Source organism: Ursus maritimus, unplaced genomic scaffold (assembly GCF_017311325.1).
Source record: "Ursus maritimus isolate PB19 unplaced genomic scaffold, ASM1731132v1 scaffold_9, whole genome shotgun sequence".
Taxonomy (NCBI): domain Eukaryota; kingdom Metazoa; phylum Chordata; class Mammalia; order Carnivora; family Ursidae; genus Ursus; species Ursus maritimus.
Window position 1 is genome coordinate 38,164,561 of NW_024427107.1, and position 10,759 is coordinate 38,175,319.

At 42.1% G+C, this 10,759-nt stretch overlaps 1 protein-coding gene across 1 annotated transcript in view; it reads right to left on the reverse strand.

Annotated features, from left to right (window-relative positions):
• The window catches only part of RUNX1T1 (RUNX1 partner transcriptional co-repressor 1), a 57,539-nt gene that overhangs the window by 36,735 nt on the left and 10,045 nt on the right, over positions 1–10,759 (reverse strand). The window contains exon 4 of the mRNA XM_008689135.2: positions 9,957–10,138. Within this exon, the coding sequence (XP_008687357.2) occupies positions 9,957–10,138 (182 nt within the window). The remainder of the gene's footprint in view (positions 1–9,956; positions 10,139–10,759) is intronic.

A 10,759-nucleotide genomic window follows, 5' to 3' on the forward strand; every position in this document is an offset into this window, starting at 1 on the left:
CAGTAGCTGGAGATTTCTACATGCCTTTTTGACTTTAGGTTGGTAACAAGAGCATAGAGGCCTTTTAAGACACTTTTCCTAGTTTCCTAGATAGAGTCTAGGATACTCTCTGTCTGATAACACCAGAGGCATCTGCATGGAAACTAACTCAACGACAGAGATGTGGAGATTACAGCAATAAGATTCTGCCATGAACCATCCGGTGTGTTCCTTTAGGGTAGAGCCCCAGTGACAATTCACATACCAGATTGAGAAGGACAGAGGAGATAGAGATAGAAGCCCAAGCACACAAAGAACTAAGAGAAACTGCAGACTTCAATGTGAAATGAATATATGCCCATTACATACTGAAGAAAGATGCATTGTTCCAGCGACAGGAGCCCGGCCAACACTGGATCGCAGTCCCCGCGAGACTAGCAGCCAGAAGTCGATGCTGCTCCCATCAAAGTAGGTGGCTGATACATACGAACTCCATACAGCTTGATCATTGATATCAGACAAAAATGCCCATATCTCAGGCACTACCTAAATGCACTGCTTTAAAATAATTTTTAAAAGTGAAAGGGTACAATCTAGCTATCAATTTATCTAAGAGTAAATCTGACATTCTAGTCTGTTTTTTTTTATCCTATACATTTCTGAATAAAACACTTCAACATTCAATGCACAACACCAGCATAAATCAGTTGGAAAATACTGAAAACTATTAGTAGCTATGAAGATAATGCTAACACAGCACCTACCTTACCGGCAGGGGGGTGTAGTGGAAAGAGCACTGGACTGGGAATCAAGAGACCTGAGATCTAGTCCTGGCTCTTCCACGACTAGCTGTGTGACCCTGGGCAAGCCACTTAACCTCTCTGGACCTTAGTTTGCTCATCTGTAAAATGAAAGGGTTGGACTAGATCAGTGGTTTTCAGACTGTGCCCCCTGAGGTGTTTTTACGGGATTCTGCAGGCAGTGAAGCATTTTTCCCCCAAACAATCAAGGCTTCAAGGGCCAGAGGAACCCACTTATTCTTCTCCGTTTTACAAGCTGGGGTTCCACCTAGGGTTTCATTTTAAAGGACAAAGTCTGCTGCTAAAATTCGAAAGTTTGAAAACCACTGGACTAGATGATTTCTGAGGTCCCTCCTAGTTTGAAAACTCTGCGATTCAATTATTCTATATTTATATCTAAATGGCATAGTTAGGACATCATGGTTATGATCGAAACACACAGGGCTAATGCTTCTCTGGCCAAACTGTGTCAAAGTCAACCACTTTAGCCAACAGAGAACTTCTCTGTTCTTTGTTTTGAACAATTTATTATTTGTAGCTGGGGTCGTGTGTGAGTTTGTGTGTGTGTGCAAAAATAGAAAATATCCTCTAAACACCTTCTAGCAGCCCCTGTTGCATTTCTAAATATGCAAACATCTCTGACCCAGATGTCAAACGCCTCGACTTACTAGTTTTGCCTCTCTCTGTTCAATAACAGCAACACACAGCACTGGAAGACTTCTTATAATTTTCAAAGTGGTTGGATAATGTTATTTACCTTCACCCTCAGATCAGCTGTCTGACCAGTGCTATTACTTCCGTGACCCATTATTATGAAAATACAGGTTTCTCCCCCTAAAACAAGGACAGTAATATCCCGAAGTAGGGCTAGGTCTTTAGTCTGTCCTATCATTTCTATCAGGACCCTGCTGTCCTATCACTCTGCTAGCTTACTGAAACAATAAAACTCATCACCTCACAAAGGTAGTTATATTTTAACAGCAAAGCATTAAAACATTCACGGCTCATAGAAACAAAGCTATGAAAGGTCTCCCCGGTGCTTCCACAAATCACCCATGTCTGGTTAGAAGGCCAACCCTATTCAAAGGATGTATGTCCAGAAAGGCAACTAAAACATCTTAATGGCTATTTGTCTGTCTTCTTCTTAGAAATGCTTACAACTATCTACACCTCATTGGCTTGAGCAAATTCCAAATTAGCTCTTTTTATGTTGCCCTTTCAAAGTGTATTGGGCGAAATGAACAAATTGTCCCATCACTTTTCATTGTCCCACACCAGCATACTCTCGAAATAACTCAAATTCTAGTGGGAAGTCCGTCATGTCTCAGAGATTTCTGGAAGGCATTTTTTTGTTTGTTTTTGAAGTCAGCCTGAGAATATTCTCTCTCCCTACCAAGAGAAATTTCCCTGAACATAACCTAACCACTTCAACATTTAGATTCCAGTCACTTCTCCAGAGTCTGATGGCACTATTAATAAAGGGCCACTCAGGAATCAGCTGTGTGACCTTGGGAAGGTTAGCCTCTGGCTTCAGTTTCCTGGCCAGTAAAATGGGATGAATGGGAAATAACAAACATTAAAACAAACACAACAAAACTTAAGAGACAACCTAACTTACATTTTACCCCATCTCAGGCCGTTTTCCCCCCTAGTTCCTCAATAACAGAGGCTATGAGCTATTTTAGAAAGAAAACACAGGGTTTTTAAACATTTTCCTCTACATAAAATATTTCAAAAGTCATGACTAGCTAGTGTGCACTGATAATCCCTATTTATATAAAACAGGGTAACATTCAAGGAAATGAGGGAAAATGAAAGAAGTTATTATAAATCCATGACAAGAAATGGAAGGAAAGGACCAATCCCCTATGACTGGAATATACTTAAATTTAAAAAAATTTTTTTTTAATGTGGGGAAAATAGCACTATCAAGACTGTTCTAGGGAGAGGCAAATGGGTACAGCGTAATATGCCTTAAGATGCCAAGGAAGAAACTGAATAATTCTAATCTTATTCCTGTTATAAAGAAATACCTGCTTTAGGTGCTCACTTTTTTGAGTTATCACAGGTATTTCAACAGAACATGTCCAAACTGACCTCATCTTTCTCTGGTACTTCCTGTCCCGGTCAATTTTGCAACCTTCTACCTAGTCACCCAGGCAGAAACTTCGAAGTCATGCTGCAACTTTCTTCTCCAAATCAAGTCCTGCCAAGGGCCTCTTAAGCGTCTCTGGCACAAGTCCCTCTGCCGAGTCAGGACACCTTATCTCAGCCTGTTCACACCACTGCCCCACTCGACCAGTGTCCCAGCCAGAGCCAGGGCTAAGATACCAGCATACTCTCCCAATAAAGACACATGGATTTATTCTTGTATTTTAGAAGTCAAGATTTACGTCTCAGGAAGTAATAGCTCTTGGTTTTAAAAAGCCCAAAGACATTAATAACTGGCCCACAGACTAACTGGACACTGAATCAAAAGGGGGGTAAAATCATTCTTGACATCATATTTTCAAAACACAGATCAGCAAAAGGTCTCTTCAGGAATTGTTAGGAACCAGGTAAGTTTAGATAAAAATTTTACATACCACCTTTCCATTGGTGTTGAAATAAAATATATTACAAATTACCCTGCCTCTTTAAAATGAAATTCAAACCTAATGCTTCATGACACCTCAGAGTAGTTCAGTGTTTTTGCTATCTCCCTGGAGGAAGTGGGATATGTAGACAGGGAAGAACAGGGAGCTGACTGACACAGGACCATCACTGCTGGGCCACATGGAAAGGAATGCCTTCAATCCCTCCATGGCTAAAGCAGCACCCAGGAGTCAGCTTCCTGAGCAGGACACTCATACCTTCAGGAGCGAGTAAGATGCAGGTGGGTGTTTGCGACTCCAGACTTACAGCCACAACACCTGGACCTTCAGGAATTACAATATACAGCTTCACAGAGCCATCTGAGTCCTCCCTCCCATGTCTCCTAAAGACCTGCTCAACTTGCGACTGGATGTCCCCATGCCTTTGCTAATTTCTGGCCACTGCAAGGTACTCGATTTCCCCAGCTCCCACTATCTATCTGCAACCGTGCTTTCTTTTTCTAATCAGTTATCTATAAATTCCAATTGGAACCCTCCAGTTTTTTCTGGTCAGTGAATCAATCATGGCATTTTGTTCCTGGGCTACGCATGGCTATTTTCATTGTTGTGGGTGTTTCAGAGATGCATCTTTTAAAACAATAGAAAGCAAGACAGTAATCAAGAAAGCAAGCTAGCAAGACTCTTGAGAGAGAACATCTGGTGTACTACTGAAAATGATTGCATTAAATGCTTAACTTTATTTGTTCATATACTATTGCTGGCATTGTTGTGTATGTTGTGTTGTGTGTGTGTGTGTGTGTGGTGTTTGGCTTTGTTTTGGTTCAGACACTCAGGATGTGTAATGCACCATCCTAAGCTTTCCCAGGAATACAAAGATGACCAAGACACAATCCATGATCCCCCAAGAGCCTCCCCATAAGATTATCATTTAGTACTAGACTTAAATTCTTTTTGGAAGGGCTGCCAAGAAATCTTCACCATAAACGCAATTTACTTAGAGATGTAAGGTTTCTATACATTCATGCAGGACCTGAATTTGGCAGGTAGCATAAGAACAGTACAACAGTGGGACATTAGAAGGAGTAAAGCTCACTCCACAATGTGCACTCAAGAGAGCAGGGGCTGTGGAGTTGGCTTCAAGTTTTGGCCCTGCTACCTGCCGGCCACATGAACTTAGAAGCTTAACCACTATGCGTCTCAGTGTTTTCATCCACAAAATGAGGACAACTGTCTCAGAGCTACTAAGGACGATCCGAAAACTCCACGTAAAGAGCCTAGCACATAGTTGGTATCCAATAACTTAATCAAATCACGCCGTTTTCAAGGTGGAGCATTCAGCAGCTGGTGGTGTAAGAATCCTAATTATAAGATCATGGACGCTCGAGTCAGAGTCCGAGAACGTGAGGTCAGAATCCCATCAGTGCGTCTCTTGGAAGCCATGTGACCTCAGACACATTATCCAGCCTGCCTCTGTATAATAGGCCTGGTAGAAAATAAACTGCTACATATATGGTAGCCTCCCCTTGTCTGCGGTTTCGCTTTTCACAGTTCCAGTTCCCCAGTCAACCACACTCCAGAAGCAGATGATCCTCCTTGTAACGTTATCGCCAATGGTAGCCTAACGGGACGTCACAACGCCTCTGTCTTTCACGTCACTTCATCTCATCACATAGGCATTTTTTCATCCCACATCATCACAAGAAGAGTGAGCACCGTACAAAAAGATATTTTGAGAGAGACCACATTCACATAACTTTTATTGCAGAACATTGTTATAACTGTTCTATTTTATTTTTGTGGTTAATGACATGATGCCTGATTTAAAATTAAACTTTATCATAGGAAGAAACACAGCATATAGGGTTTGGTACTATCTGTGGTTTCAGGCATCCACTGGGGGTCTTGGAACGTATGCCCCACAGATGGGGGGGATTACTATATATTAATATGTCAGTTACTTAGCATGAGGCTTGGCACATCTTAAGTGCTCAGTAACATAGTAACTATTTTTAATATTTATGCTTGGGAAGCTTTCATTCAAAGAGTAGATACTGCCTGAGTTAGCCTGTAAAGCATGAATAGAATGACGACATACAAGAACATGAAACACAGCAGAAACCATCGGTCAGAACACAGACTAAAGCATGAAGAGTATTCACCAGGGGGCTAGACCCTAGGAGAGCAGCAAGAAATAAGACTAGCCAAGTTCCCACTGAAGTTGGTGTGGAGAGACCAAAATGTCCCATACAACCAGCCAAGTCTTCTTATCGTGTAAATGCAACATAATGATATTTCACTAGAAGACTTCACAATTGATCTGACTATAAAAAAAAGTCATTTCTACAGGGATGATTACTCACTTTGTGCAAGAAAGATTGCATAAAAGATGCAACACAAGTATGTAACATAAATTCCTTACATTTTGTCACAGAAAACTGAATGCAGTGGACAACACAAATTTAATTCTGATTGGCATAGCCAATTAATCCTACAGTTCATTGTAAAGTGTGCCTACCTTTTCTTTTTAGAAAGACAAAAATATTGAAGCCTCATTTATTTTACAGAAACGGAAAGAGGGGCCCAGTAGGTTCAGCTGGTGTGTGCTGTGATGACAAATCTTACATATTCAACCAACACAGTGTCAAAACGACTGCCTTCTGACCCTCCAACCTTCAACATTTTTTAACTTACTCATTAAGCCAGGAAACCTGGCTGGCTGTGGATCCTCTGTCATTAAAAAGATTTACAAACCCCCAGAATATTATACTATCGCATTACCCACGTGAGCAATTACGCAGCAAAAATAAATGAGGGAAAGTAAGGGGGAAAAAACCCCTAGTTCCTAGTTGAGGTTCCCTTATTTAAACTGCACATTAAAACATATTTTGTGCAACTGCAAGATTTCAGGTCTATAAATATGCTGGTTTTGCCCCTAAGAAGCTTCGTGACTTTAAGCAAGTTCTTTGGGCCATCATTTCCTCCAGCCTGGGAGATCCATAAGGTTCCTCCCAGCTGACGAGCTACAGAATCCTAAAGGTCAAACAAGTCTTTTTAGAAAATAATATTTAATTATCGAGGGAGGAAGAAATCCATATTAATGCAACGGCGTGGCCTACATAATAAAGTCTAGATGTGTTAAGCAGAGAACGATTTAAAGCATAATTATATTAAAATGATAATATATAAGAAGAGGATTAATATTTAACATCGATCCTTTGAAATAGTGAGGGGCGGAGGTAGAAACAGAGTTACCCATACAAACCAAAGATCATTCAGTTTGATTTCTTAAGCAAGAAAGATTCTCTGAGTCAGAAAATCAGCATTAACAGACGCAAACATAATATTAAAGATGAATTATAACAAAAAGCTGCAGGATCAAAGCTGTGAGGAAAGACAGACAGCAATGATGATTAACGCAAGTGTTTTCACCATAATAATTTTTATGCATTCTGTAGTCTCAAAAGAATGCAGCCTTCTCTAATTGCTCTTTCCTCCTCACTCCATGTGAAAGTGTGAGTGTCTTCATGACTGCCCCGGCGAGAAGTTTTAAAGAGCGCTCTTAGCTTCTAGTCTTATCTTTGAAAGCGGTCACTTCATTTAATCAGCGCCAGGAAGGTTCCTATCCCCTTTGTCAGCTTCTCCCAACACAGAATGACAGAATCAAGGTCTACTATAACCAATGAACTCTTAAATACTAACAAAGAGTAGAAGTCAGAATTTTCTATTTACTTTCCTTAGTATTTTAGGAAAAAAATAGCATGATTTTAAAATGAAAATTGCCTTTTTCTAAATTGGGTTCTACAGTATTCTACCACAGACCTACAAATTTAGTATAGTTGTTCAGAAACTCACCCTGGAGATATTTTAAAAAGAAAGTAGAATAAATTTCACTGTTTCTTACAGGAAAAAAAAAAAGATTTCAGATTTCCCTCAGAGTCTTCATTTCTCTGTAAATAACAATAATGTTTAAAAAAAGAAGAAACATAACCAGTGGCAATCATATTTAAGGATGAGAAGAAAGTTAAATACGCCACAACCCATCCCTGAAACACATGATGACTGTCTAGTAGATTAAATCTGCAATCGTCACACAATTTAAGCCCCCAAAGTTGTAAACAAAATATAGAGCGCTCTTTTGTTCGTGACATGTCATGAACAAATTACCAAAATGTGTTTTCTCCTCAGGTGTCAGTTTTTCCCTCTTTTAGTGACTGATGGTTCCCAGTGTTATTACAGAAACAGATTGATCTCTTTAATGAGCCAGTTTAATAGACTCCAAAATCTCACCGTGGTCGCTCATCCATGTCAGACCATATGCACCAACAAAACATTCAGTAAAACAAAAAAAGCTCTGCTGTCAGACAGCTCCATACTCTATAAAATTTCATATAGTAGATCTGAATATACAGATAAATAACCAGAGGAGAGGAAAATGCATATGCAAACAAGATGCAGAAAATATATGCAAAGAAATACTGTAGAGACCCATATTTTCTTGGCTCTGATCATATTCCCACAAGATACAAATGTATTTACACAACATATTCTCATTACCCGTCCTCCTAACTCTAAGGAAATCCATTTGCCATCCTTCCATTAAAACACACACTTCAGGGTTCCACTTGAAAAAGAATGTTCCAGTCAAAGAGCAACTGTGTGAATTCTGGACTCCAGCAACTGCCTATGAATAACCTGAAGGGAGAACAAGACTGGAGGCTCTTTTAAGAAAGTTCCACGTGATCAAATGCAAACTTGCATGCACATGCAGCTACGGATCACCAAAACCAAAATGCCGATTATCTGTGGAATTTACAGGAAGTTTCCGTATCAGTGTTAGCATGCTGCTCAAGGCTCACCTCAGCATCGTCCAAGCAAAGCCTGCAGGCACAACACCTCCAAATATAAAACACTGGGAAAGAAAATCAGTGAGGAAATGGCTGGGATAGAGAGAAGGGCATGAAACTGTTTGGTCTGTTACTTAGCAGTTGGGGTTTCTAGAACACTTCCAATTTTGCCTATAGGAATATTTTTTATCACAGCTATCCAAAGATTCCCCTGGTACCCCAGCCTTTGCCCAAATAAAGGTTTTCTTCCCAATTGTCCAGCCAGTCTCTCCCTAATTCTTTTACATTATCCTTGAAAAATGGAGCTGCCACATCCCCATACGTGCACACAGTACGGATTTGCTGCAGGGGGGAGGGGTTAGCGTCAGACAGGAAGGCACGTGTGAATCATCTATCCTTGGGCCGCTTCTTGGTTTTCAGTATCATGTGGACACGCCACTCAGACACCTGGATTAAGCAGTCACCTTCCAAAGCTAAAGCACTAAATGCTTAAATAGGACTAAGGAAAAATGGCTTGCAAAAACGAGAAAGCAGCACTGTTGGCAGGTCATGTCTGGAGGTGGGTCTACAGCATGTCAGAAGTAAACTATGTTTAACCTTTTGCTTTTGGATTTTAAACTATCACAAGGCCCTATGTCAAGAGGAGAAGAATTCCAGAGACTGTAGCATAAAAACTGCTTAACGGAGGATTATGTAATAACTGTATGTAAACTGGCTGGCTTTTAATAACATTCTGATTTGCAAAGCAGCTAATACATTTAAGGGTAGCTAAGTCGGTCACAGATAGATGTCTCTGAGTAGCTCCAAGGATCAGAAGCTCCTATGAATCTGGAACATACTTGTGCCAGAATGTTAACCTCTCAAAGGCTGCTTCACTCACGCCTGATGAAATGCAGACAGAAAGTGGGTAAGTAGAGAAAGGACACAAAGCAGATGACAAATACGTTTCTGAACACGGTTTCGTTTCAGTACGGTTCCATATTTTTACAACTATGACGCAAGATGCTGCTAATAAGACTTCTTATTTCTATATTAGAAAATATTTGTAAATGAGGATGAGGTACTCAAGAAAATTATTTTAATAGGTACAAGGGAAATTTCACGCATACGCCTTATTCAACAACTACTTGGTAGGGCTGAATGGAGAAGGGGCTTTGGTTTACATTTCTCAGAATTCTCAGTGAGGGAGCAGTGTGCCTGAGGGAACGAGTATCGCCTGAGAAACTGTAAAAATGCCATCTATTAGTTCTCTTACTTATTGCTAATCTTCACGCAGCTCCTCTAGCTTCCCAGACGCTTTCTCTTCACTCCTCTAAACCCCAATTCAACCGCTACCGCACTGTTTCCTGAGCAACACACAAAGGCCAGCGTTCAAAACCGTCATGTGCGGAGAACACTCGCAAGGGCAAATTTCCTCACACGGGAAGGGCAAAATATGTGGGTTGAATTATGCAATAAATGAGAATTTTCACCTTGCCTGTGTGTCTAAGAACCCTCGGTGGCACTTAGCCCATCTGGGCATTATGCATCACCTTTGACCCTACTATTTCAGGGCGCCAGAATGAACCCGCCCAGAGACCCCTCGCTCCGTAACATCGCAGGCCAGCGCGAGCTCACCGCTCCTTGGCAAGACGGGTCGCTCGCCCAGCAGTTCGCGGGGGCGTGAAACAGGTCTGCGAACCACAGACAGGAGGCCACGGCCACGGCCACGGCGAGTCCGGGGTCCTCCTCCTTCTCACCTGTCTGGAGTTCGCCTCTTCCCGTTTTCGTTCACATCGAGAAGCAGCTCTGAGGAGTCAACAGGTGAGGTGGTGCTGGCATCCAGAAGCAGCTGTTCATGCTGGGCGAGGTACTGGGCAGGGTTCTGTTTGGCCAGCCTTGCGCAGTGGAGGAGCTCGCGCTGCAGCAGCGGCAAGTTGGCCTGTGGGGGGAGGACAGCGATGAGAGGGCGGCCCGGAGCGCCTGCCAACCCCGGGGACGATCCGCTTCTCCAACACTGGCGGGGCACATGACCCCGCTCAAGACCCAGGTCATCGAGGGCACGCCAGAAGTCTGAGTCCCGGCACAGTTCTCAGGACCGGGCTCCAGGGTCTGCCTCCCGCTGCGCCTGGGTCGCCCCGGGTGTGAGGACGCTGACCTCTGTGGGCCGCCTTCCCCGTCCTGCCTCAGTGCCCGCTGACAACCATGGGAGTGGCACTGCGTTATTTTTAAAGTCCCTTCATACTCCAACATAATGGGATTAAAAACTCCACAGGGTATCAGATTCCAGCTCCACCCACGAGCGGCTTTTGCGGTCCACAAGGAAGAGGGAAGGTACGAGAAATACGCAGCTAATTAACCTCAGGGTGAGCTCCCTGACACAGTCAAAACTATCTAGTGACTTACCCAGGTAAAACAGGTTTATCCCCTGAAATATCTTTGGTCAACTAACAACTTCAAAGGAAAAGATATAAAGATGAACATAAAGACGGTTTTCAATAATCATCAGATTTATACAACATTTAAGTAATGGCCCGAGTTTGGTCAGATTTCCCATGGGGAA